General features: G+C 55.2%; 1 protein-coding gene across 1 annotated transcript; it reads left to right on the forward strand.

The window, feature by feature from the left end:
- Window positions 1–1,718: 1,718 nt before the first annotated feature.
- OLFML2A (olfactomedin like 2A) lies at window positions 1,719–26,556 on the forward strand (the record flags this gene model as incomplete). Its single annotated transcript, XM_080669098.1, has 8 exons — window positions 1,719–1,958; window positions 10,337–10,600; window positions 15,634–15,741; window positions 18,641–18,862; window positions 20,552–20,795; window positions 22,713–22,947; window positions 24,477–24,658; window positions 25,952–26,556. The coding sequence occupies 8 exons, from the start codon at window positions 1,719–1,721 to the stop codon at window positions 26,554–26,556; spliced, it is 2,100 nt and encodes a 699-aa protein (XP_080525224.1).

Consider the following 26,556-nt stretch of genomic DNA (forward strand, 5'->3'; position numbering starts at 1 on the left):
ATGCGCATAAAAACACACGCTATATTTAGTTTTACACTAGCTCTGGTTTTGACGCCTCCCTAAGGGACCTCTAGTTGTGAAAGAAGCTAATGTGTACTGAACACCTACTGCACATGATCCTTTTATTCAGCTCAGAGTTATGGAGCATCAGACCACTTGTACTAAGCTGATGGGTCACAAACCTTAAATCCCCTGGAGGGCTTGTTAAAACACAGATGCCTGGGCCCCACCCCTAGAGTTTCTGTTTCCTCGGGTCTGGGTGGGCCGGGCCTGAGAATTTGCATTTTTTTTAAATATATATTTTATTGATTTTTCACAGAGAGGAAGGGAGAGGGATAGAGAGTTAGAAACATCGATGAGAGAGAAACATCGATCAGCTGCCTCCTGCACACTCCCTACTGGGGATGTGCCCGCAACCCAGGTACATGCCATTGACCGGTAATCGAACCTGGGACCCTTCAGTCCGCAGGCCGACGCTCTATCCACTGAGCCAAACCAGTCAGGGAAGAATTTGCATTTCTAACTGGTTCCCAGGTGAAGGGAACCAGCTTTGAGACCACGGAGCTGGCTGCTCTGGACAAAGCATGTGCACTGGTAACTTTTCTCTCCCACAAGGGAAGGCAGCAGCTACACAAAGAAACACATCCCAAGTAGAGAGATAGTCCCATAGAGTGATACATTCTATGAAGAAAATGGAGAGGGGAGGGGTGTGCGTGAAGGGGCACGCGTGAGAGTAGAGATGGGGTAGGAGTGGAGGGTAGCAACATTTGTGGCACAAATTAGTGTCCCTTTTTGAGCAGTTGAAGTGTACAAGGCCGGGTAAACAGACACACAAGTGTCTTGGGCTCAGGGGAGGGGTAACCCACAGAGTCAGTGCAGAGAGGGAAGAGAAAGGATCCAGCCCCACCCCCAACGCGGGGTGCGCAGAGGCAGAAGGACTTGCAAAAGTAACTGAGAAGGGGCCCGGCTGAGATATGAGGGGAAATTCGAAAGAGGCCGAGAGAGGAGAGGGTTTGAGAAGGAGGTGTGATCAGGAGTTGTTTATCCTGGGATGGTAGACAGGGTGCCCTCGGGCTCGGTTTCAGGAGGTCCCAGGGATCCCAACAAAGCATTTCCTCAGTGAGCCCGAACAGCCCTGGAGAGAGGATGGGCAGGGAACCTGAGGAGTGGCGACTAGGGACGGGTCCTTGGGGAAGTTCTCCTGCCCAGGAGTCAGAGAGCTGAGGCGCTCAGTCCTGGGGACGAGGGAGGGTGTTTAAAAGGTAGGAGTTACTGGGGTTTGACCGGAGGGAACGTAGAGGAAGGAAGAAATGGAGCACGCGGGGGAGAGGGGTCTGAGCCAGGAGAAGGGTAAACGGGCGGTGTCGGGTGTTTGGAGAGCTCACAGGCCCGCTTGCCCTGGAAACCTCACTCATCTTAACTTCACACCATTCCAAATGGAAAGCACTAGTTTTCCCAATTTACGGACGAGGAAACTGAGACTCAAAAAGGTGAAGAGACACGTCCAAGGTGCCACGTTCTCACAGAATGTGTGGGAAGCCCCAGTATGTGTGGGAAGCCATGCTCCTCACTGCCCCGCTGCTCCTGCAGACTCTGAACAAGTCCCTTTTTCGTGTCCGGACAGGGGTGCCCTTGGAGATCCGCCTAGAGCGAAGAGGCGAGAGCTGGGCAGGGCGGGGTACCCACCTCCATCCTAGCTCCGCCCCCAGAGGCACGGGATGGGGCGCGGGGCGGGGAGCAGCAGGCGGGGGACAGGGGGCGCGCCGCGCGAACAGAGTTGGAGGCGGCACCGAGCTCGCAGTGCAGCCCGCGCTTCCAAGCGTCCGCGCCCGGCTGTCGGTGCCCGCTGTGCCCGTCCCGCCATGGCCATGGACACCTTCTCGCCCCGGCCGCTGCCTCTGCTCCTGCTGCCGCTGCTGCTGCTGCTGCGCGCCGGCCCCGTGCGCGCCGAGAGTAAGGTACGCGCGGCCCTCCGACCAGGGCGCTGCTCCGTGGGGACCCGGCGCGAGGGGGCGCTGTGGCTAGGGGTGCGCGCCAAAGGAGGGGGGCGGGGGACCCGAGCGAAGGACCAGGAAGGGAGACCGAACCTCGGGCTTAGCCTGGAAGCCGCTGGGACCTGAATCCCTGGAGAGGAGCGCGTGGGGAAAGAAGCGCTGGAGATGGTAGTGGTGCTTGGGACCCGGACTGAGGAAGGGGCGCTGTGACCCAGTCCAATGCAGGATGGAGGTCAGCACTGAGACCCGGGACGAGCGAGAGGGGAAGGGGCTCAGACAGGAGATGCAGTCCCCAGCCGAGGGAAGGGATTCCCTGGAGCGCTGGGCAGGGGCAGTCTAGAGATCTGACTCAAAGTTTCCGTGGAAGGTTGACTCATGGGGGCAGACCCTGGGTAACTGCTACCCAGCGACTCCCAGGTTTGTAGCAGCCCCTGGGCCAAGGCTTTCAGGCCATGCTGGGGACCCTCCCCAGTGAACCCATCTGGTCTGGCCAAGGCCTGCCAGGGACCTCATGCACCCTCTAGAGGACACGTGCCTGCAGAAGTGGCCTGAACTGTTTTCCGTGTTAGCTGACAGGATCTGCCCTGGTGTCCTGCAGAACTGGGTTCAAATCCTAGCTGGGTACCCTAGGGTCTCCAGCTCTCTGAGCCTCCATTCCCTTGTACATACGGGAACTATGACACTTCTCGCACCCTGCATCCGCACCCATCATGACCTCTAAGTTAGTGTGTTCATGCCTGTAAGATGGTTAGCACCTCACCTGGCACTGAGTAGGTAACCAATACATGACACAGTGATGATGAAATCTCACCACATGGGCTCTAAAAGGGGGTGAGATCCAGAATGCAGAGAGAGCACCCTAGTGTCAGAGCGGGCCCCTTGAGAGTGTTTTGGAAATGACCCGGTGCGGAGGACAGGACTGGAGTTAGTGAAGGGCAAGAGGGCGGCAGGGCTCTGCTCATGGGGCCTGAGAGAGAGGAGTGATTTCTCCCCAGCCTCTTCCCTGTGCAGACGGGGAGGCTGTCCTGTCCACAGGCAGGTAAAGGTCAGAAGCCACTCGCCACACAGTAAGTAGAAGAGCATGGGCATTGGCAGACCCTCCACCGGAAGATTCAGCTCAGGATGTGAAAACAGGTGGGCTGCTGTCCTGCCCTGTGCTCCAAAGACAAGAAGGGAATGAGCATCATTCCCGTTTTATAGATGGGCCAACCAGGGTGTGCAGAGGGGCCGCTGGCTTGTGAATAAAAAACACCTAGGTTCTGGTTCCTTGTGCTTTGGCTGTGTGACCTTGGCCAAGTCCCTGCCTGTCTCTGGGCTTCAGTCTCCCCATCTGAAAAACTATGTCTCCCAACTTCCCTTCCATATAGGGCCTTCTAGGATTTTCCCTGACCCGGCTCAGGCACAGGAACAAGTGAGTAAAACCCCCAGATAAGCTGATCAGCGCTTCGCCCCGCTCATCTCTCTGGCTGGGAGAAGTATTGGGCCTTGGGCATCCTCTGAGCAATACATAGGGCTGCAGAGCTTGTGGGGGAGGGCTAGCATTCAAAACAAAGCAAAGACAAAGAAAACCCAACACCCTGTTTGTGTAGTGAGTCAGCCAAACACTTGCTAGGTTGTGTGTGTGTGTGTGTGTGTGTGTGTGTGTGTGTGTTTAGTTGTCCCAGGGCAAGCTGGGGCTGGTGGGGTGGGGAGGCACATTCTAGAGTTTGGAGGATGAAGCAGATGGGGGGCTCAGGGTAGCTCTCCCCCAGACACCTCCCACCCCACACCGCCTCAGCCAGCTGGGAAAAATAAAAATGGGTGAATTTACTTCACATTCCTCAGCGCAGCCGGACTCCTGCTGGCTCTGTGGAGAGAGTTGTTTTCATTATCACCCTCTCCCTCCCACATAATAATCCTCCTTCCTCTCTAAGCCGGTCCTATCTTCCTAGGTTGGGGGGAGCCCTTGGGAGGGCTAGCCCCGGGTCTGGAAGTCTACCTAAGGGTCAAGCTGGCCCCCCCCTCCGGATTCCTGCTCCTAGGAGGTCCAGGCTCCTCTCCTGCCCAATACTTTCTGGGCTACAGGGGCAGCTTCATCCTAACTCACCAGATCTCTGTGGTCTCAGCCAGCTCTGCTCAGTGTGTGTTAATGCTGTGTTTACAGCAAGGTCTCTCCTAAAGAGGACTTGACGTTTCCATGTAAGGAAGTGCTTTGTCCGGCTTGGGAATGGGAGAGGGAGCTCATAGCTTCCCTGGCATTTCTGAGGGGCTGCCCAGCGTGGAGGTTGGTTGGGATGGACAGAGAGGTAACCACAGAAAAACCCAGCCATGCCCAGGAGACCTCCGGGAACCTGCTTTTTTGCTGTGCATCCTTGGAATGTGGCGAAATCCCCCATTTCTACCTCATTTCCTCCATCTGCGAAAGGGCTGCTGGCGCCTCACCTGCTCCATGCATTCAGGTGTGGGAAGGGGGTCTTTGGTCAGGCCCACCACGGACCAAGGTCTGAGCACAGGGGGAAGGCCTTGACTTGAGGGAACTGGGCCAGGGGAACAGGAGGGGCTGGGGCAAGCAGGCGGTGGTGTCCTGGCCAGGCTGGTCCCGGGGGCTTAGGTGTTGCTGTGCCTCCGCTCCAGGAGTTTCCGCCTGTGGGTGTAATTGGAAACAGGCTCGGAGCAGGCCGGGGATGCAGTGATGGAGACCCGCACACAGAGGGTATGGGGCCAGCCCCGCAGGGTCTCTCTGCAGGGAAGGTCTTCCCCACACCCCTGTTGGCTGGGGGCCCAGGACAAAGCCCTGAGAAACATCCTGTGTGCCCCCCACGCCTAGCACTTACATTCAGGATCTTAACAACCCTCCTGCCAACACTCCGAGGCTTCAGTGTCCCTCCCTGTCTGACAGACTTGAACACTGAGGGGCCCAAATGTCCTGGACAGGGAGCTTGTGGAGTTTGGAGACTCCTGGGGTTCCATGATTCTTGGCCTTTAGTGGGCATCCAGATGCCTGGGGGGCTTGAGAGTCTGTCAAGGGGTGTGGAATGAGCAACTGCATTTTTCAGGTGCACCCAGTTGATTCTGAGGCACATCCCCTGGTTGAGAACTCATGGAGGTGACAGGGAGCCATGGAGGTTTGTGAAGAGAGTGACAGGTCATCAAAGAGGAGCTCTTGGAAGATGAATCCAGCAGAGAGGAGGTTGCTGTGTTGCCCAGATAGCAGTTAATGTGGCCTGAACGCAGGCCGTTGCCATGGAGTGGAGAGCAAGGGAGAGAGATGGGAAACCCTTTGGATGAAGGATCAGAAGAACATGGCGGATGGGTTGTCCAGAGTAAGAAGGAGGCTCAGCTCTGGCCCGTTTTACTCAGTGGTTAGAGTTGGCCCCAAGGACTGAAGTGTCATGGGTTCCGTTCCCAGTCAAAGGCATATACCTTGGTGGCAGGTTCGATCCCCGGCCCCAGTTGGGTGCGTGCAGGAGGCAACCAATTGATGTGTCTCTTTCACATTGATGTTTCTCTCTCTCTCTCCGCCCCCCCCCCCCCCCCGCCGCCCTCTCTCCCTTTCCCTCTCTAAAGATCAATGGAAAAAATATCCTCAGGTAAGGATTAAAAAAAACAACAACAAAAAAGGAGGCTCAGAGATCTGGGTTGGGCAGGAGGGTTAGACGTGAGTTTGGGAGAAGATGCTGGGTGCAGTTTGGATGGGTTACGTTAGGGATGCCTGTGGGCATCCAGGGGGAGGTGTCCAGTTGGCAGTGAGCTCTGCGGGAGGGAGGTCTCTGCTGCAGGAGGACATGGAAGCTGGCCATGAGAAAAGAGGGAAGACTCAACCTCAAGGTGTCACAATTTGAGCCTGTTCCAGTTCTAGAACATTTCACAGCTTGAATCCCCTCTTCCCAATTCCAGCCAGATTTCTCCATCTCTCTTAAGAAAAACCCCAAGTACGCCTTCTTGCCATCTCATTGTGGGATTTCCTTGCAAATACCTAGGGACCTTTGTAAACACTGTCCACCCCCACTTCTGGGGGCTTTGGCAGTGTGTGCTGAGCCAGGCTGCAGGGAGAGATGGGGGGCTGAGGCAGGGGCTTTCCTGCTTGGCAGCACCTCATGCCGAGGGCAGGGTGGGTCAGGCCTGGCGGGAGCCCCAGGTCCTATGCTCCCCCAGAACCCCCTCCTGTGTCCCCAGTGCTAGAGAAGCCCACTCCTGGTGACCACGGGTGGTCATGGGAGGAACAGCATGTAAAACAGATCTTGGAGTCGGGCTGCGCTGTGTGACCCTTGGCAAGCCCTTAGTCTCCTCTGATGCTCAGATTTCTCCTCTCTCAGATGGGGTGTGGTGAGAGCAAAGAGAGGTAGAAAGTGTGAGGGAGGGTTGTTGGCAGCAGCTCTAATAGCAAGTGCCACCGGGGAGCAGTCACTCTGTGCCAGGCTTGGTGCCAGGCACTCTGCATGCATTGGCTCATTTCAGCCTCAGGACAAGTTTACGAGGAAAGGACTGTTGCCTCCCCACAGCAAAGGGGAAAGCTGCGTCTCAGAAGGTCAAGGCCCTGCGGGGAGGAGATGTGGGAGCTGGGATTTGAGTCCGGGCTTGGCGCCTCATCGTGGAGCTCTGCCTCGTCCAAACATGCACCACAGGACGGAGCAATCCCGGGAGGTCAGGCCCTGCCTGGGATCCCGGCAGCTGCGGCTGAGAGCAGAGGCCCTCTTCCGACTCCTGCAGGGCCCAAGGCCTTGGCTGCCCCCATCAGGACATAGCACCTCATCTGCGGAGGGAAGGAATGTTGCAGTTTGATGTGGAGGCTGCTGCTGGGGCGGGCGGGGTGGGCGTTGGGATAACGGCTGGTTCCCAAGGAGGAGGCCTCTCTGGCCTGACCACGCAGACCGCACCCACGTCCACCTCTGGGCTCTTAGCCCCACCTGGGGGAGTGAGTGGAAGTGGCGAGCTGGGAAGGGGGCCCAGGAGTCTCCAAGGAAGAGGAGGTACTAGCGGAGATCTGAGGAATGCATGTTCAGGCCCCCTGCCTGGCTGTGGGTGTCACTGCACACTTTGCCTACTGGGGGCCCAGGACAAAGCTTCCACCCACAGCTGCCCCCTTTCCCACCGTCCTCACTCCCCAAGGGCCTGGAAGTCCACCCACTCTGGGTTCTAATCCCTTTGAACAAGTCACTTGATGGCTCTAGGGTTCAGGTTCCTCCTCTGTAGGACGCTGCTGAGAATATCTACCAATGCACCCACGTGGAGAAACCATCGGCTAACCAACCCCCACTCAGGGTTATTGGTGTAATAATAGCTACACTGTGTGTGCTCCTGGCCCTGGACTCAGCGTAGTTCTGGCGTTCCGTCTCAGTCCACACAGTCCTGTGCTGGGCAGGCACTAGTAGTAGCCTCATTTTACAGATGGGGAAACTGAGGCACGGAGAGGTTAAATCATCCACCCAAGAGCACTCAGCTGCAGGTGGCCCATGGCTGTCTTCTAACCATTGCCCCACCCTTCCAGCACTCAGTGTGCTCTCAATCAATGTCTCCTCCATGGACTCTGCCCCAGGTTTGCTGCCTCCATCTACCGTCTGTCCACGAAGCAGCTGAGTGAGCTTCCCATGATGCAGATTTGATCCTGACTCCCCCTAATTAAAACCCTTCCATGATGCCCCCATGTTTTCAGGAAGAAGCAAGATTCCCCAGCCAAGTTTCAGGGCCCTCCATGAACCAGGCTCTGCCACCCCAACCCTTACCTCTTGCCACCCAGGCTCCCTGCAAGTACCAGCCACGGTGACCCTCCTCCAGACTCCCAAGATGCCAGGCTTGTCTCTACAGACTTGATTTGCTTGGAATGCCTTTCTCCTCCTTAAAGATGTCCCCAAGGGGTACCCTCCTCCGAGCAGTCTTCTTGGGTATCTTTGTGCTTGGAGCTCACTGTGCCAGCTTCTCCCTCCATCTATTTCTTCTGCACCTCCAGCTATCACCCAGGGCCTGGCAGAGGCGTCTGAGGGCTCAGAGACACTCCTGGGTGCCGGGCTTGGCAGAAAGCCCAGAATTCAGTTGGGCTTGGTGGCTTCCGTGAGAGCTGAGAGCCACGAGGCTTGGGGTGTTTGTTAACTGAGCCAGGAACAGCTGCGTCCCAGGAGCCCAGAGTTCAGAGTGGGCGGGCCGAGACAGCTAAGGGAGTGGCTGGTTGGGGCGCCCAGAGCCCAGCGGGTGTAGGCTGGAGACGGTGACTGCGCGTGGCACCTGCCCCTGACCTCACTGAGCTGACCCCCACAGCCACAGAGCGCTGCTGACCCCCGTGACCAGTGATCACAGCTAGACACTCGGCTGTGCAGCATTCCCGGGGGGACTGAGAGAAAAGGGAGGAGGCGAGGGAATCCACGAAATGGAGGTCATGTTCTTTCATTTGACCCTCACTTCCAGGAGGCTGGGTATGGAGAGTCACCCGCTTTCCCACTGAGGGAACGAGGCTCAGAGAGGTTCTGTAACCTGTTTAAGGTCACGCAGGGTGTGGGGGAACAGACCTATAGAAGCAGCACAGCCCAGTGATTTCGATCCCAAGTCAGGTCTGCAGCCAGATCTTTCCAGTCAAAGCGGTGTGACCTTGGACATGTGGCTTCACCTTCTGAGCCTGTTTCTTTAGCTGTATTAATAACGACTCACACTTAAGACACACTCACTAGCCCTGACCGGTTTGGCTCAGTGGATAGAGCGTCGGCCTGCGGACTCAAGGGTCCCGGGTTCGATTGTGGTCAAGGGCATGTACCTTGGTTGCGGGCACATACCCAGTAGGGGGTGTGCAGGAGGCAGCTGATCGATGTTTCTCTCTCATCAATGTTTCTAACTCTCTGTCCCTCTCCCTTCCTCTCTGTAAAAAATCAATAAGATAAATTAAAAAAAAAAAAGACACGCTCACTCTGTGCGAGGCTCTGCTCTTTACCACATTAACTCATTTAATCTTCACAACAACCACAAGGCAGGAGCCCGTTCCACAAATGAAGGCTGAGTTGCCCAGAAGCTCACAGTTACTAACCCGGCTCCAGACACCGGGCTCTTAGCCCGGTGCTCTCACGTGTCCGAAAAATACAGGCCTGTTAGTCCAACGGATATTTACAGAGCCCCTCCTCCAGGCCAGGCAGGCGCTGTTCTGAGGATATACCAGGGAACTGGACCAAGTCCCTGCCTCTAATGGTGCCTTCAGCGGAGTAGGGGAGACAAAAAAAAAAAAGCACACACAGATATAATATTTCAGATGGTTATAGGTGCAATAAGGAAAAAGACACTAGATAAAGGGACAGGGAGTAATGGGAGGTGGGTGGTCAGGGAAGGCTTCTTGGAGGAGGTAAGATGTAAGTGATTGGAGGGAGTGAGCCAAGGAAATATCAGGGAGATAAGGGTTTCAGGATGAGGGCACCACATCTGCAAAGGTCCTGAGGCTGCAGTGGGTGAAGGAAAGGGTGGCAAGAGGAGGGGTTGAGGGACGGGTGTCAGCTCACATAGGACTTGAAAGCCAGGGTAAGGACTTTGGAGATAACAACACCCTCTCATACACAGGCATTATTAAAGGGTGTGATGCACATGAAAACTGGGATGTGGTAAGTGCCCAATAAAAGGTCTCCATATTTTTTAGTATTGTGGTAAAACACACATAACACAGAACTTACCATTTTAACCATTTTAAAGTATACAATTCGGTGGCATTTAGTGCATTCATGATGCAGTGCAACCACCACCACTGCTTCGTTCCAGAACATTTTCTCCACTCTGAAAGGAAACCATGGGCCCATTAAGCAGTCACTCCCCACTTGCCCCTCCCGCTAGGTCCTGGCAACCATTACTCTGCTTTCTGTCTCTGGATTTGCCTATTCTGGATATTCATACAAATGGAATCATACCATACGTCATCTTTTGTGTCTGGCTTCTTTCATTTAGCATACATGTTTTCGCATGTATCACTACTTAATCCTTTTTATGGCTAAATAAGATTCCACGGTATGGATGTCCCCCATTTTATTTATCCATCATCAGTGGGCGGACATTTGCATTGTCTCCACCTTGTGGCTGTTGTGAATCACGCTGCTATGAACATGCCCGCACAAGACTTTGAATACCTGCCTTCAATGCTTTGGGGTATATACCTAGAAGTAGAATTATGGGGTCATATGGTAGTTCTATATTTTACTTATTGAGAACAGTCAAATTGTTTTCCATAGCGGCTGTTAATATTTTAATTAGTATTATTATAACCCCTCTATTTCCTTGTAGTGGATGCTAGCTTCTCAGCCATCTCTAACAGCCTTCACAAAGGTGGGAGGGGTGGCTGGATTCTGCTACCTCTTTCCCTCCCCGAGCACCGGCCTCTGGCTCACCTGAGCCCCCCTTTGCAGGTGTTTGGAGATGTGGACCAGGTGCGGATGACCTCGGAGGGCTCCGACTGCCGCTGCAAGTGCATCATGCGGCCGCTGAGCAAGGACGCGTGCAGCCGGGTGCGCAGCGGGCGCGCGCGAGTGGAGGACTTCTACACCGTGGAGACTGTGAGCTCGGGGACCGACTGCCGCTGCTCCTGCACCGCGCCGCCCTCCTCCCTCAACCCCTGCGAGAACGAGTGGAAGATGGATAAACTCAAGAAGCAGGCACCCGAGCTCCTCAAGGTAGACTGTCTGGGTTGAGCGTGGGGATGGGAACACCTCCTGGAGGAGTACCTAGCTAGGGCGGGAGCCAGGCTGTACTGCCCGTGAACCGTCCACATGCTCTAAGGCAGGTGCTGTTATCACCCCATTTCACAGGTGGGGAAACAGAGGCTCCCCGCAGGGAAGCCGCTCCTTGTCCAAGACCACTGGGTCAGGAGGTGATGGAGGCAGCATTCTTTGGCTAGTTTACCTGGATATATAGCCCCTGGCCATCTAGTCCGATGTTCTGTATTTTACCCAAACCAGTTCATCTGTCGGCACCTCTACATGGCATTTTAAATTTTTTGACATTTTATTGTTTTAAATTAGTACTAATATTTCCCATATTCAAGTACCACCTGCATGCCAGATGTTGTGCTACGCTCTTTTTACAGATTATTCCTCTAAATGTTTAAACCGTTCTATGAAATACAGGGTCTTTGCCCTCAAGAAAAGAATGCTGAGCTTTGGAGAGGTTAGATCACTGGCCCAGGCTCTCACATAACGGCATGTAGCCTCAAGTCTGTAGCATCCTTTAGGTGAATTTTGTGCTCACGCCATCGCCACCCCACGCCATAGGCAGATTAGAGAGAAGCACCAGCTCTCAGAGTCACAGCACAGCCCGTGCCAGCAGCGACCTCCAGGACCCAGGGCGTGGATGGGCATGTGCAGGCGAGACCAGTCCCCCAGCCAGCCGGGCCCTTTGTGCCATTTGAACCGCTCACCTCGGTCTTAGTGGGCTGGGGATTTGAACCCAGGCCCTGCTGGGCCCAGAGCTGTTCTGAACCACAGTGCCTCTCTTGTTTGCCTTTTGGAATGGACCAGATAATTTGGTGCTTTTGAGAGTATCTTTTTATCTTACAATTTCTTCCAAACATGTGGTTGTCATGAATTGTGAAGTTGACTGAGCTGTTACCCTCCGTGCCAGCTAACAAGTTAGCTTGCCATTCTCGTGGATGCTGGCAGAAGACACAAGCCTCCTGGGTCAGAAACAAAGGACTTTATTACTCAGAGCAGCCAGAGTTCCTACATTTTCTTGCCCTGGTTCTCCCACTCCAATTCCCGCAGGGTGATATGATAGAGGGAGGGCCAGATGACACCTGCACACAGAGTGGGGTGTTTTTCAAAAGAGGTGTCCCAACTCGGAGAATGCAAATCTTTTATAATGGGCACTGCGCCTGCCTTCCCGGCTCCACAAGGAACACTGTCCCTGTGTTCCAAGGCTGTTCACTGTACGACAAGATGGCCTGGAACGTGGATGGCCAGTGCCTCCGCATGCAACACATGCAGAAAAGCAAGAGACCCAAGAAGAATTGTCTCCTGACATTCGACATTCGGCTAAAGATGGTTTCCTTACATTTAACTTTAGTTGTATTATTGTAACAATTGAATGGATACCGAAACTCTCAAAGTTGGGGTGGGGGTGGGGGGATTGTTGACTTTGAAGCTAAGTGGCCTCTGACAACTTGGCGGTCCCTGGACCACACTGCCTCCTGGGCCTCCCCGGGGCCCTGCAGACTCCAGGCACTGAAGCCATAGGCCAGTCTTCAGCTCCGGGACAAGTCCACTTCGCAATAACTAAATCGCTTCCAAACTACTGGACATGAGGCTACTCAAACGCTTTCCATAAAAGCTGGCCAACATAGTCCTTACCACACCTCTTGGAGGGAACGTATGGTCCCAGCTTCACTTGTGGAGGAATCTGAGGCCCAGAGAGAGGTTGTGACATGCCTACGATCACACAGCAAGAAATGGCCAGCACTAGGATTTGAGCTCAGGAATTCCCTGCTGTGCCCCCTTGCCCATGGGAGGGGTCCCTGGCTCATAGGAGCCCGGGGTGGGGGGGCCGCTGGCTCACAGGAGCCCATGGGGGGGGTTCATTTAGCCTTAAAGGACTGGAGCAGGGTGACAGCAGGCGGGGTTATAGGAAGAAGAGAAGATATTCTGCCTCATTAATACCCTAGAAACAGGTGGGTACCTAAGAGGTACCCACAGAACCCCAAGAGGAGAAGGGGGCAGGGAAAGTACGACACAGAGCTGAGGCCTCTCCCATTTGGCTTGGCTCTCCCTCCCTCAGCAGGAGGCTCTCTGTGGGCAGCCCCGAGGAGAAGTTAGGGAAGCCCGTGGGGAGGGTAGAGGGCACCCCTGCCTTACACCCGCCCCTCATCCCTACCAATCCCTTCTCCTCAAGCTAAGGAATCCAGCTCTGATTTGGCCTTAGTTACTTGATTCTGAGCAGGAATGAGGGGATTCCAGGTCCCCTTTCTTGGGGAGGTTGGCTGCAGGGGCATACCTCTCACCTCTTCACTCCCCTCCCTTGAACACAAAGCAGATATAGCCCCACCTTTGAGGAATCCCCAATACAAGTCCAATGTTTGATTATTGAGAGTCAACATATAAAATTGCTCTGCCAAATGCTGCGAAAGTCTTGTAAACACCTCTCTCACTTTGTAGAACCTTTGTATCACAGAGTAGTAAGGAGCAGGTTGGCCCGGCGCTGGACCGCAGACCACACTTGGAATAGCACGGCTCGAACACACCATGTTTCCTCCCACCGCCAGCTCTTTGCACAAGCTGTTCCCTTCGCCTAGAATGCCTTTCTCCCGCCATCTTTGCTTTCTCAGTGCTCAGATCAATCAAAACTTCCTCCCTGGCAGACTTGACTAATTCATACCCGCTCCCAGACAAGGCCACACCTCACCATGAATGATCTGGGCGCCTGTGTGTTACTGTCTGCATTCCCAGATCCGGGCACCTCTTGGTTACTCTCTGCATTCCCTGCCGGCCCCTGAAGGACCATGAAGCCTTGTGTCTGTCTTGCTCATCACTGTCCTTAGTGCCTGGCCCAGCATAAACATTTGCTGAGGCTGAAGAGGGTAGCAGGGGCAGATCAAGGAGGGTGCAGATGCCAGGCTCGGGAGATGACAAGTCACCTGTGGGCAGTTGGGAGGCACAGGAAGTTACCCACAGGGGAGAGCCTCGTGGTCATAGCTGAGCTTTAGGAAGCCAGTTTTTTTTTTTTTTTTAATATATTTTATTGATTTTTTTTTACAGAGAGGAAGGGAGAGGGATAGAGAGTTAGAAACATCGATGAGAGAGAAACATCGATCAGCTGGGGATGTGCCCGCAACCAAGGTACATGCCCTTGACCGGAATCGAACCTGGGACCCTTCAGTCCGCAGGCCGACGCTCTATCCACTGAGCCAAACCAGTTAGGGCCAGTTTTTTTAAATTAAATATATATTTTTATTGATTTCAGAGAGGAAGGGAGAGAGATAGAAACATCAAGGATGAGAGAGAATCATTGATTGGCTGCCTCCTGCACGCTCCCTACTTGCCCTTGGCAGGAATCAAACCAGGGACCCTTCAGTCTGCAGGCCAACGCTCTACCCACTGAGCCAAACTGGCCAGGCTAGGAAGCCAGTTTTGGTGTCAGCAGAGTGAAGCTGGAAGGTTCCCATGTAGCCCCCTGGCCAGTAGTCATTATTGCTGATATCCATGAGGCCCTTGCTGTGTGCTCACTCTGTGCTGAGCCCTGTCCAGTTCACTGCTCCTCCCAACCCTATTGCCCCATTTCACAGAGAAGGAAGCCGAGGCACAGAAGGATCTATGCGCATGGTTCTCAAACTATGCTCCCCAAGCCCTCCGGGTACCGGGCAACCTCATGGCCTGAGCAAGGTTGTAGGGGAGCAGGGAGGACTCAAAGCCCTCCCCCTGCTCCCATCAGAGCCCTCACCCCCTTTTTCTGTTTTAGAGAGCCAACTCTACTCAGAGAAAAGCTCTCTGCCTCAGACAGGTTGAACACCCCTGGGAGAATGGGAATAAAACTGTTTTAGAAACAGTGGGCCAGGGCCAGATGGGAGCGCTGGCCTGCTCGGGCCCTGAGAAATGCTGCGGGGCTGGGGGTGGGGCCGTGCTGGAGGGTGGCTGGAGGAGCTGCCCTGCTGAGAAGCCAGGGAAGCTGATTTCCCAGCCAGCCCTTTGTGCCAAGGTGTCCCTGACACTTGCTGTCCTAGCCATCTGGAGGGAAAGGTCATATCCCGATGAGGTGTGAGAGCGAGGGGCCGGGGAGGGACAGCTATACTGAAGAGCCCTGGTCTGGGCAGGGAGACCCAGCATCGGCCACTGACCCCACCCCCTTCTTTCTTATCCTCAGTTTCCCCATCTGAACACAAAACAGGAACAGTAAAGCATGATAGGAAAGAGGCCTGGGTATTTCCAAGCAGGGCTGTGCTCCAGGCCTTACCATAGATCACCTGGGTGGCCTTGGCCAGTCACTTCCCCTCTCTAAGTTGCAGCTTCCCAATTTATAGGATGAAGACAAAAGGTGTCCAAACCCTGTCTTTGGTTGGGTCCCTAGAACAGGCCCTGAGGCGAGTGGTCTGTGTGCGGGTGACTTATAATGGAAGTGCTCCCAGGAGAAGCTGGTACCAAAGTGGGAGACGTGGGGGCAGGAAGGGAAGGCAGCCCAGCAGGACTGTGGTCTCAGGCCAAGTGCCGGCCGCAGCCCCAGGGGACGCCGGAGTATGAATGATGGCTCAGTTGTCCCACTGGGGCTAGGGAGCTGGCCCTTAGATGCCCACACCAGTCAGACAATCCCAGGAGGACATATGCTCCCAGACACTCTGGGGGCAAAGCGGCTCTTTGAAGAGAGTCACAGATGCAGGCCAGTCCAGGGAGACTCCTGGAAGCCAGGCATGGGCACAAGAAACAGTAGGAGGGACCCCAGGGGGTTATGGTTAGAGCTGCCACTACATACCTCGGGGGTGTTGTGAGGATTATGTGAAATAGCCCATTAAAGCCCCCCTAGCACTGTGCCTGCCACGTGGTAAGCGCTCAAAAGATGGAATCTGCTGCCTTTCTCGTGATTATTAGCAGGCGAGGTCTAGTGGGTGCTGAGGGCCCACGCAGGCCATTCTGAGACCCTGGAGGTCTGCGCCGAGGTGAGACTCCTTGCACCCTTCGTGCCGGGTCCTGTGCGCTGCCCTCCCCTAACCCGCCCCCTTCCCCGGCAGCTGCAGTCCATGGTGGATCTCCTGGAGGGCGCCCTGTACAGCATGGACCTGATGAGAGTGCACGCTTACGTCCACAAGGTGGCCTCCCAGATGGACACGCTGGAAGAGGTAAGCGTGGGGCTCGAGCCAGAGGCCAGGCTGGCACAGTGCTGGGGGCCTGGGCAGTGTTTATCTTGACCCCGGTGGCTGCTGGAAGCTGGACTCCAGCAGAGCTGGGAGGGGGAGACGCAGGCCATAGGGCAGGGGTCCTCAAACTTTTTAAACAGGGGGCCAGTTCACTGTCCCTCAGACCGTTGGGGGGCCGGACTATAGTTTTAAAAAAAATATATGAACAAATTCCTATGCGCACTGCAGGCCCAGGATGAGTCGGCTGCTAAGCAGGACAGGCAGCGGCCCCCGGCGGGCCGGATAAATGTCCTCGGCGGGCCGCATGTGGCCCGCGGGCCGTAGTTTGAGGATGCCTGCATAGGGCCCAGACAGTGGGGAAGAGGTCTGACGGGCTCAAGGGCCTGCAGGAAACTGGAAGGCCGGGTGGAGAAACGAAGGCACCTGCTGCTTGTATGAAAGGGGTGGGGAGGGGCTGGAACTTGCACTTGCCCTCAGTTCACCAAGACCAGGACCCACACATTGCAAACTTCAGGGCCACCCTGCTCATAAAAGCCACGTGAGTGGTGCCCCCCTGAGGTGGTGCATCATGGTGATGCCCCATGACTGGCTGAACCCATGGGGGCCAGGCTCAAGGCACCTACCACGGAGACAGAATATCTTCTCCTGGTCAGAGCAACTGGGCTGGAGGACTGGCAGGCGGCTAGGACTGCCCCCCGAGGACAGGGACAGAGCTGGGCGAGCAGGCGTTCCAGGCTGCAGGTTCGAGGTTTGCATCTCTGCTGGCACGGCCTGGCCTCCGCCTGTTTCCTGCATCCGGCCTCTGCCGGGAGCCTGGGACATGCAGCTGCCAGGAGCGGGCGTAGGGGCTTCCTTTCCCAGCTTCCTTTCCAGAGGGAGGGGGCACCTGGGCATCCTGTGCCAGGGTGGGAGATTAACCCCTTACTAACCCCAAAGTTGGGGTCACGGTGGCTTTAATCACTCAACAAGTGTTGGGTGAGTATCTACTATGTGCCAGGCCTATGCCAACATGGGAGAAAGGCAATACCGACTGAATTTCTACTGGGCACCAGTGTTTCCTGTGCACCTAGCACATGCCAGGTTCCCCTCTTGCCGACTCAACAGTTATCCTTTGATTTTTCTGCTTTTATCTAAGGAAATGTTAACTCCCTTCCCATAACTGTGAGCCAGACAATCTGGGGGGATGGCTGCTGGGCCTGGAACAAATCAGAAATGATTTCCGCAGCCACCAGGAAAGGATTTTTAATTCCTCCTGTTTTACATTATCTATGCTTTGCTTCTGTTCACTAAGTGATAGGAAAAGTTTGTTGCTAGCCTGGGAGGGCTGGGGGGCACAGCCTCACTCGGAGGAGCTGGCTCCCTCTCCTTCTTCCCTTTCAACAGAAGTTCTCAACCAGGGGCCCTTTGCTCCCCAGGGGACAGTTGGCAGTATCTGGAAAGATTTTTGGTTGTCACAGTTTGGGGGAGTGGGTGGTGGATGCTATTTATTGGCTTCTAGTTGGGTAGGTGCCAGGCATGTGGCTAAGCACCCTGTAATGCACAGTAATGCACAGGAACCCCGCCCAAATCACAGCTGCCTGACAAGTGTCAGCAGTGCTGAGGCTGAGAAACTCGCCTTGTACAGGTTGACTTCTGTCTTCTAGGCGATCTAGTTTAGAACTCACTTTCTTGTTCTTAGCATCTCTGCGCGTCACCCTGATATTTAGTTGTTATGATAAAGATCCTCATTTCACAGGCAAGGACACGGAGGCTCAGAGAGGTAAAGTCACCAGCTCAAGGCTACTCAGCCAGGAAGGGGAGAGCAAGGATTTGAACCCAGCTCTGTCCGACTCCTGCCTGCTGCCTCTTGGTCCCAGGTTATCTTCTCCTCCGTAAAAATTTCTATCAGTGAGATTCTGACGCTCCAGGGCTGCACAGCAAAGAGGTGCTTCCTGCATCTGACTCTCATTTCTCCTGCTCCAGCTGAGTAGACTTGACAAAGGAATTCCATACGTACCCAGATCTGCTGGGGCTTTAGGGACCTGGGGCTGATACTAGGCCACCCAGCTTCCCTGAGTCCTGCCCTATGGACAAGGTCAGCCTGGGCCACAGCCTGGCAATGGGGATCCCTGGGTTGGGGGACCCACAGAGAGAGCACAGTGATTCTGAGCAGTACCGTTTCCAGCAGGATTCAGAACCAAGGACCATGGGGGGGAACGGGGGCTGCTAAAACCAGGTGGGGTCCCCAGCAAGTGGGGGACAGGCGAGCAGGAGCAGAAACCTGGGAGTAAAAGCGGCTCTCGTGCAGTGGGAGGAGCCAGCGCCACCCTGGAGAGAAGTCGGAGACTGGGGACCAGGGGGATCAGAGTCTCACCCACCTCTAAACCCCAAAGAGTTTCATTATTTGAGCATTTTATGAAGAGAAGGTATTTATGTATCTCTTGTGAAATTAAGAGGTAATTTTAAAGTAGCAACTTAAATGACGAATTCATGCGGTGGCAGCCTGTGCGTCACATAAAGGAATGGCCGGCACTACATACACAGACATGGAGAGTTCTCAAGATCGGCTCAAGTGAAACGCAAAGTGTTAGGGAAGAAAAAAGGAAAATCCATAATATTGGCTGAGAAACAAAAGTGGGAGGACACATTTTATACCCATTTGTATCTTCTTAATTTAGCACTGTGATCATATTTCATCTAGTTTTTCCTTCATTCACTTTTTAAATAAAGAATAACTACAAGGTCTTTTAGCGGCATGCTTTACTCCAGCCCTGCTCGCCGGGGCTGCCCCGCCCATGAGACTGGGCCGCAAAGCCCCATGGCAGGAGCCGGGGTGTCCCCCCAGGAGGAGGGGTGGGAAGCCAGCAGAGGAAGCTGGAAAGACCTCGGGTCCGCCCCACAGAGCATCAAGGCCAACCTGAGCCGGGAGAACGAGGTGATGAGGGAGAGCATGCGCCACTTCAGCGAGCAGCTGAAGCACTACGAGAACCAGTCGGCCATCATGCTGAGCATCAAGAAGGAGCTCTCCAGCCTGGGCCACCAGCTGCTGCAGAAGGACTCGGCCACCGCCCCTGCCGCCGCCCCCGCCCCCGCCCCCGCCCCGGGGCCTGGTAGCAAGGCACAGGTGAGACCAGGGCTCTGATTAGGGGTGGGCTTGGGAGCACCGTGTGCCAGGGCCTCAGCCCTGAGGCAGCTGGGTGGGTCCGGGGCTGTAGGACAGGGCTGAGGGCTGGAGCATCCACGGCAGGGTGGGGTGCAGAGGGTGCCTGCTATTCAGTGAGCACAATCGGCCGGGTGAGCTGGGAGCAGACCCGAGGATCTAGCTGAGGGGGGTCCGCTCCCTGAGCCAGGCCCTTGGCAGAATTCTCATTCCCATTTCCAAACCAGTGGGGTCAGGTTCATCGAGATGACCCTCCCTGCCTGGCCCTGGGAGACCAGGTCTGTTGCAGCAAGCCACTTCAAGCCGCCCCTGCTGCGGCTGGGCTGCTGTCTGGGTCAAGTTTGCTCAGGGGTAGATAGGCAATGCCTCGGGGATCCCTGCACAGTAACGCCACATCATCCAACCCAACCTGGGGTGAAGGACTCCTGCAGCAAACCCCCAGACATTGTGTGTTCAAGCTCAGAGCACAAAGTGAGCAGAGGTTTGTCACAGGCACAGCCACCCTTGACATATGACACACCGTTGTGCAAATTTGACAAAGGCCCTCCTGCAGGCAAACACACTGAGGAAAAGAGTGTCCCTCTGGGCAGATAAATTAGAAGGAGTAACCCCTTTGAGTGGACAGACTGTACAAAGGCTCCTTCCGTTGATCGACACACCAGCGTGTGTGGCTTGGCTAAAGGAGTAAGACCAGATTTCAGCCCCATTCATGCCCCGTCGCCAGTCACCTGCATGCAGCTCACAGCCCGCACCACTCACAGCGGCCTTGTTTTTGGTATGTCTGCACTGGGACCAGAACGGGTCGTGTGCCTGCTGAGCCCATGCTCTCCGTCGCCACCCTCGGCCTCCTGCGCTGACATTGTGATGATGGGGCCATTGGCATCTGAACCGGAACCGCCTAGGGCTGGAGCCTTGGCCCAGAGCTGGCTTTCTGCTTGTTCTCCTGCCAGTTCCACAGGCGCGGATGAACCATGCACAGGCCCAGATTCTGTCCTTGCTCTGCCTAACAGAGGTTGACGTCACAGGCCCTGTGTTCTTGTGCCAAGCCAGCACCAAGGGCATGTAAAAGGAAAGGAAAAGGACAAAATTTACAAAATGTTAGAAATTGCATGCCCTAAGGGCAATGCCTGGGTGATCAGCCATCTCCACCCTCATTTGTGCCAGTCTGCCCAGGACTGAAGAGTTCCCAGGATGCGGGACTTTCAGTGCTGAAACTGGGAACGTTCCAGGCACACTGGGAGGAGTTGGTCACCTTGCCTAGGGGCCTGAGAACCTCTCCTCTGCCCATAAACAAAGACCAATGAGCGAGAGAGACAGAGAAGAGAAGCTGACCTGGTGGTCAGCTACTCCCCAAGGAGCTGACTATTGCAGTCCACCCCTTTGGGGAGTGTATAGGAGTTAGGAAATGGGACAGGAATCTAACCCACCAGGCTGGCCTTCAAGCCCGCAGGGGCCTAGAGAGCTGAGTGGGGAAACAGGTACACCTCGGTTGTGGATGTAGCCACTGTGGGAGGAAAGCTGTGGCTATGAGCACCTGGGATGTATGGCCTAGAGCAACATGACCACTTCCAGCCCCCACATGCTGAGCCTCCATGACACCCCCACAATATCCCTTCTACCAGCCCCAAGTCTGAGATTTCCCTTCTCTCCTAGGACACAGCTGGAGGGAAAGGCAAAGACAGCAACAAATACGGCAGCACGCAGAAGAGCTTTGCAGACAGGGCCCTCCCAAAACCTCCTAAGGAGAAGCTGCTGAAGGTGGAGAAGCTGAGAAAGGACGGTGGCCAGGGCCGATTCCCCCAGCCCACAATCAGGCCCCGGGCCCTGGCCCAGCAGCAGGCGGTGATCCGAGGCATCACCTACTACAAGGCGGGCAGCAGGGAGGCGACCGAGGCTGGTGAGTTGGAGGGGGATTGAAACCTTGGGGAGCGGCGCTTGCTGATGGCTGGCCACAGCCCAAGGATGCCCCCCAGGGATCCAGGGTCTTCTCTACAGTCCCAGACTTCAACTCCACTGGTTACCTGTTGGTGCCCTTTGCTCATGCAGACAATGGGATAATATCCCCTCATGGGGTTGTGGGGATGAAATGATAGAATCAACACAATGGGCCACTCAGTTCCTTTCCAGATTCACAGCCATCTCCACCCTCACTTCCTGTTTCTAGACTGGCCTTGGACTGGATGGCCTCTCCAGCACCTCCCACTTCTTATCTCCCCAAAGAAGAGCCCACAGAAACCTAAATTTTCCCTGCAGCCCCTTGATGGATCACAGTGAAGGACAACAAAGTAATTAATTAGAGACAAAAGTCCCAAGAGTAGTCAAATTTCTGGCCACCACCACTCGTGTGGCTCCTGACTCTCCCTCCAAGGCCCTCTGCAGACGCCTGCTCTTCTCCGATGTCCCTGAGAATGTCCCAAGCCTGCTCCCCTTTCCTGGGTCCTGCTGACCACCTCCTCCATGAGGCCCTCTGCCCAGCCCATGTCCAAGGGAGCTGGGAGGTGGAACTGTGAGGAGCTTGTCTCCTTCAAGAGCCCCCTCAATTCCTGGTTTCTCAGGGCTCAGGGGAGACCTCCCCAGCCCCCGATGCCAGCTGCCGGCCCTGAGTCCTGCCAGCTCAGCCTGGGCGGCACAGAGCCTCTGACCCCTGGCTGGGACACTGCCCAAGAACAGCTGCAGGCATCTGACTCTGCCAGCGGGGCCTGTGGGAACAAGCCCTTGCCCTGGCAGGCTGCCCCAGCCAGGCCCTCAGGAGGCCCCCCGACCAGAGGGTGTGCCCCCATTCCTGAGAGACTTCAGGGGCTTCCCTGCAGTGAGTTGTGGCTACACCTCTGTGCAAAGAGGAAGCCCAGGACAGGAAGAAATCAGGTCCTGGTCCTGGAGTCAAGGGTCCTCAGTGCACCCCCATTCCATCACAGCAGCAACACCATTCCTTTGTCCCAGCATCACTGTTTTCTGTACTTTCACCCGGTATCATCCTTGGCCCAGGTGCACCAAGCTCAGAGAGGCAAAGTGACTGGCTCCACGTCTCACAGTGAGTTGTTGGGACTGGAACCCAGGTCAGTAGGCTGCAGAGCCTGCCTTGGACCCCTTCGCAGCTCTGTCCCCAGAGCTGAGGGGTCTTTGCCCTTTGCTGTGTGTCATTGAGCCTGCTTTCCAGACCCCATCCAACCCAGCCCGGAGAAGTGTGTGGGTCAGGGATGACCCAGATGCCTCCAAACCACAGTTCAGCCCACAGATGCTGAAAAAGGCCTCCTGTGAGCAAAGCCCGTGCCAGCAGGGGTGGGCAAAGAGGGGAAGGGATTGCCAAGAAAGCTGAGAGATGGGAGATAGGAAATGAGTGAGGGGACAGAGAAAGACAGGGGACTGGGTCTGGAAGGTGGCGGGAAGCGGGCTGCACCCGCCCCCCCGGCTGGAAGTGTCATATACCAGGTAAGAGAAACCAGAGGGTGGGTTCCAGGAGACAGGGCTGGGAGAATGTCCGGAGATGGCTTTCTGCCTTCTGGAACCGAATCTAGGAAATGAAATAATTGGCACAACGTGTTTGACACTTGGGAGGAAAGCGGTCTTGTATTTGGCAGAATCTGTGCAAGTGTACACATTTTCCTGTAATCAGCACAACAGCCTAACATGGTGGGCCTTTCACTTCACAGAAGGGGAAGCGGAGGCCACTCAGCTGCCCACTTTTCGAGGCCTCTCACTCCCCAGGCCTCCCCTGTCCTCCGCATGGCCCCAGAGCTGGGCGCCTGCCGGCCTGGGGAGGAGCCGAGAGCAGCAGGTGCTGCTGGGATGTGAGCTCAGGCTCTTCTCTCCACAGACAACGCCCTCAGGGGCACTTCCTGGCTGGAACAGCTGTCGCCCAGGGAGGAGGGCAGGCCACCCGAGCCCAACTCCGCGGAACATGAGGAGGCTGGGCCCAGGGCTTCTGAGGGAGCAGACTTGGCCCCTGGCACCCCCTCCTCGAAGCCAGCCATCACCCCAACCCCCAGTCCTACCACCAGTCCCCTGCCCACCGAGCCACCTTCACACCCAGAAGTCCCCAGGCAAGGTGAGTAAGCCTCCCAGGGGTCAACAACCTACACCCTTGGGCCAGATCCAGCCTCCAGCCTGTTTTTCTCCAGCTCTCCAGCTGTTTCTACATTGTTAAGGGGTTGTTTAAAAAAGGAGAAGATGGGGCAAAAGTATGTGGTCTGGCAAACCTGAAATGTTTACCATCTGATCCTTTACAGAAAAAGCTGTAACAACATTTACAACGAAACAGGTATTTTCAACAAGTTCTTTTTAAATATATATATATATATATATATATGTATATATATATATATATATATATATATATATATATGTATAATTTTATTTCAGAGAGGAAGGGAGAGAGAGAGAAACATCAATGGTGATAGAGAATCATTGATCAGCTGCCTCGTGCATGCCCCCCACTGGGGTTTGAGCCCGCAACCCAGGCATGTGCCCTTGACTGGAATCGAACCGGGACCTTTTAGTCCACAGGCTGACGTTCTATCCACTGAGCCAAACCGGCTGGGGCTCAGCAAGTTCTTTTTAAAAAGTCACCTAGAATCCCATCATCAAATCCAACAACTATTTTTACTTCTTTATTTCCTCTGTCCAGTCTCTGGCCTTTTTTAGGTACACATATGTGGGTTTTGGCTGGTGCCTTTGGTAGAAATCCTCCTCCGTAAGTCACGGAGCCCATCCTCCTTGGGCATCTTACCTGCCGGCGACAGCAAGCCGTCCTGGGCCCGAGCACACGCCATTTTTAGGAATCTTTCCTAAGGATCCATCAGCGATTTGGACAACAGCTGCCGCTTAAACTGGTTTCCTCGCAGCCTATTTCTAATGTCAGAAAATTGGACATAATCTAAAGCTCTAACACTGAGGGGTCTGGTTTAATAAATTCGAGGCACAGCTGTCGGTTGGCCTGGTAGAACCTAGAAGTCACATCATTAAAAGGCCATCTACTGCCCTAACCGGTTTGGCTCAGTGGATAGAGCATCGGCCTGAGGACTGAAGGGTCCCAGGTTCGATTCCGGTCAAGGGCATGTACCTTGGTTGCGGACACATCCCCAGTGGAAGGGTGTGCAGGAGGCAGCTGATCGATGTTTCTCTCTCATCGATGTTTCTGACTTTCTATCCCTCTCCCTTCCTCTCTGTAAAAAATCAATAAAATATATTAAAAAAAAAAAAAAAAGGCCATCTACTGATGGGAGAAATTGCTAAGTGGAGGGAAAAAGACAGGATATATTCGGAAGAACCATAGTTTTCAGAAGTACATTTGCATGACTGACTGTACATGTAAAGAAAAGGAAGGAAATGTTACATGCTAGAACGTTTCTTTGGCCGATGGAATTCTGAATGATTTTTATTTTCTCCTTTGCTGAATGTTCTGTGTTTTCTTACAACGATCAGACATTGCTTTGATCATGAGGAAATAAACACAAGAGGCTGCAGACAAAACATCAGGAGGGATTCAGGGTAGACCAGATAGTATTCCCAGACCGTTGCTCGGACTCGGGGCCCGTGGGCCTGGGTACCAAATGCTGCTCCCCTCGCTCCCCACAGGCAGGGAGGCCAGCTGTGAGGGCACCCTCCGGACCGTGGACCCCCCTGTGAGGCACCACAGCTACGGGCGCCATGAGGGAGCCTGGATGAAGGACCCGGCCGCGCAAGATGACAGGATCTATGTCACCAACTACTACTATGGAAACAGCCTGGTGGAGTTCCGCAACCTGGAAAACTTCAAGCAAGGTCGGGCCCTTGGAGATGGGAGCGGGGCAGGGTGTGGGTGGCCTGGGAGAGTCCCCCATGGGGGGTTGGCCCTCCTTGCCTTGCGGTTTCCTGTGGCCCAGACTGCCCCAGCCTGGCCTAGCTCCAAATGGTCAGCCACCCCAAGAAGGGGAGTCTGGGGTACCCCCTAAGCGCTAGCACTGTGCCAGGAGCTAGAAGCCTCAGCAAAGAAGATGGACAAGGCCCTGTTCTCATGAGGGTAACTCACTGTCAAAGGAAACAATACTTAGTTTCCAATACTTGGTGCGTATTACATGCTACTCACCTGTGTGAGTCAGCTAATGTTGTCTTTATAATCCAGAAGGTGGGGGTTACCACCCTGTTTTACAGGTGAGCAGGGCCCCAGGCCTCAGAGGAGCTGCAGGTCTGGGCAGGGAGGACAGAATTTTGGTTATCAGATCTGGGGCACAGTGGGGGAAGGGGTCATTTAGACATGGCCCACGCTCCAGAATTGCAGTCTTACTTGGAAGGCAGAGACGTAAAGAAACAATTTGAGTACATATAGTGTTAGAGGGAGAGCTCAGGGGGCAGTTGCAACCCTGCCAGGAGATCAGGGAAGACTTCCCAGAGGAGGTGATGCTGAGTTGAGCCCTAGGGGAGGGAGAGAAAGGAGAAGGAAAGGTGTTCAGGCAAAGGCCAGTGTGTGCAAAGGCTCGGCAATGAGAAGAAGCAGTGTGACACAGACGGGAGGTGGAGGGCGTGTAATGAGGAGTGGCTGAGGCCGGCTTTGGGTGCCCCATGAAAGATTTTGGACTTACCCTGAGAGCGGTGGTGTCACAGGGTGTGACCTGGAACAGCTAAAGTCATTCCTCTGCCTGATCAAATTGGCCTGGTCCCTGCCTCGAGGGCTGCAAAAGCCAATGAAAGGTGCAAAGACAAAGGTGGGGGAGGACAGAGGAGAGGCCCTCGCTCAAGCGGGGGAAATCAGAGAAAGCTTCGTGGAGGAGGTAGCATTGGCCCAGGGCTCTGAGAGATAAGGAGGCCTTCCCAGGCAGAGAGGATGGGGCCTGGAAGTCCCGATAAAAGGAGCAGCATGAGCCAAAGCACAGGGGCTGGCATCAGCCTGTTTCCTCCTGGGCACACAGGATACTAGTCCTTCCCTGGTGGGCCTGCGGGGGTAGGATGACAGGCCCAGCTCCAGGCCCACAGCACACTCAGTACCCATGGCTTGGGGAGCCATCCAGAGCCCTGGGTGGCCTCATTGGTCCCTGGGTGAGCTGAGGGTTGGTGTGACCAGCTGCCCTGCACACGCAGGTCGCTGGAGCAACATGTACAAGCTGCCCTACAACTGGATCGGCACGGGCCACGTGGTGTACCAGGGCGCCTTCTACTACAACCGCGCCTTCACCAAGAACATCATCAAGTACGACCTGCGCCAGCGCTTCGTGGCCTCCTGGGCGCTGCTGCCCGATGCCGTGTACGAGGACACCACGCCCTGGAAGTGGCGCGGGCACTCGGACATCGACTTTGCCGTGGATGAGAGCGGGCTATGGGTCATCTACCCCGCGGTGGACGACAGCGACGGGGCCCAGCCCGAGGTGATCGTGCTGAGCCGCCTGGACCCGGGGGACCTCTCGGTGCACCGCGAGACCACGTGGAAGACGCGGCTGCGGCGCAACTCCTACGGGAACTGCTTCCTGGTGTGCGGCATTCTGTACGCCGTGGACACCTACAACCAGCGGGAGGGCCAGGTGGCCTATGCCTTCGACACGCACACGGGCACTGACGCCCGCCCGCAGCTGCCCTTCCTCAACGAGCACGCCTACACCACCCAGATCGACTACAACCCGAAGGAGCGGGTGCTGTACGCCTGGGACAACGGCCACCAGCTCACCTACACCCTCCACTTTGTGGTCTGA

This window comes from Plecotus auritus, assembly GCF_963455305.1.
Source record: "Plecotus auritus genome assembly, chromosome: 5".
NCBI classification, from domain to species: Eukaryota; Metazoa; Chordata; class Mammalia; order Chiroptera; family Vespertilionidae; genus Plecotus; species Plecotus auritus.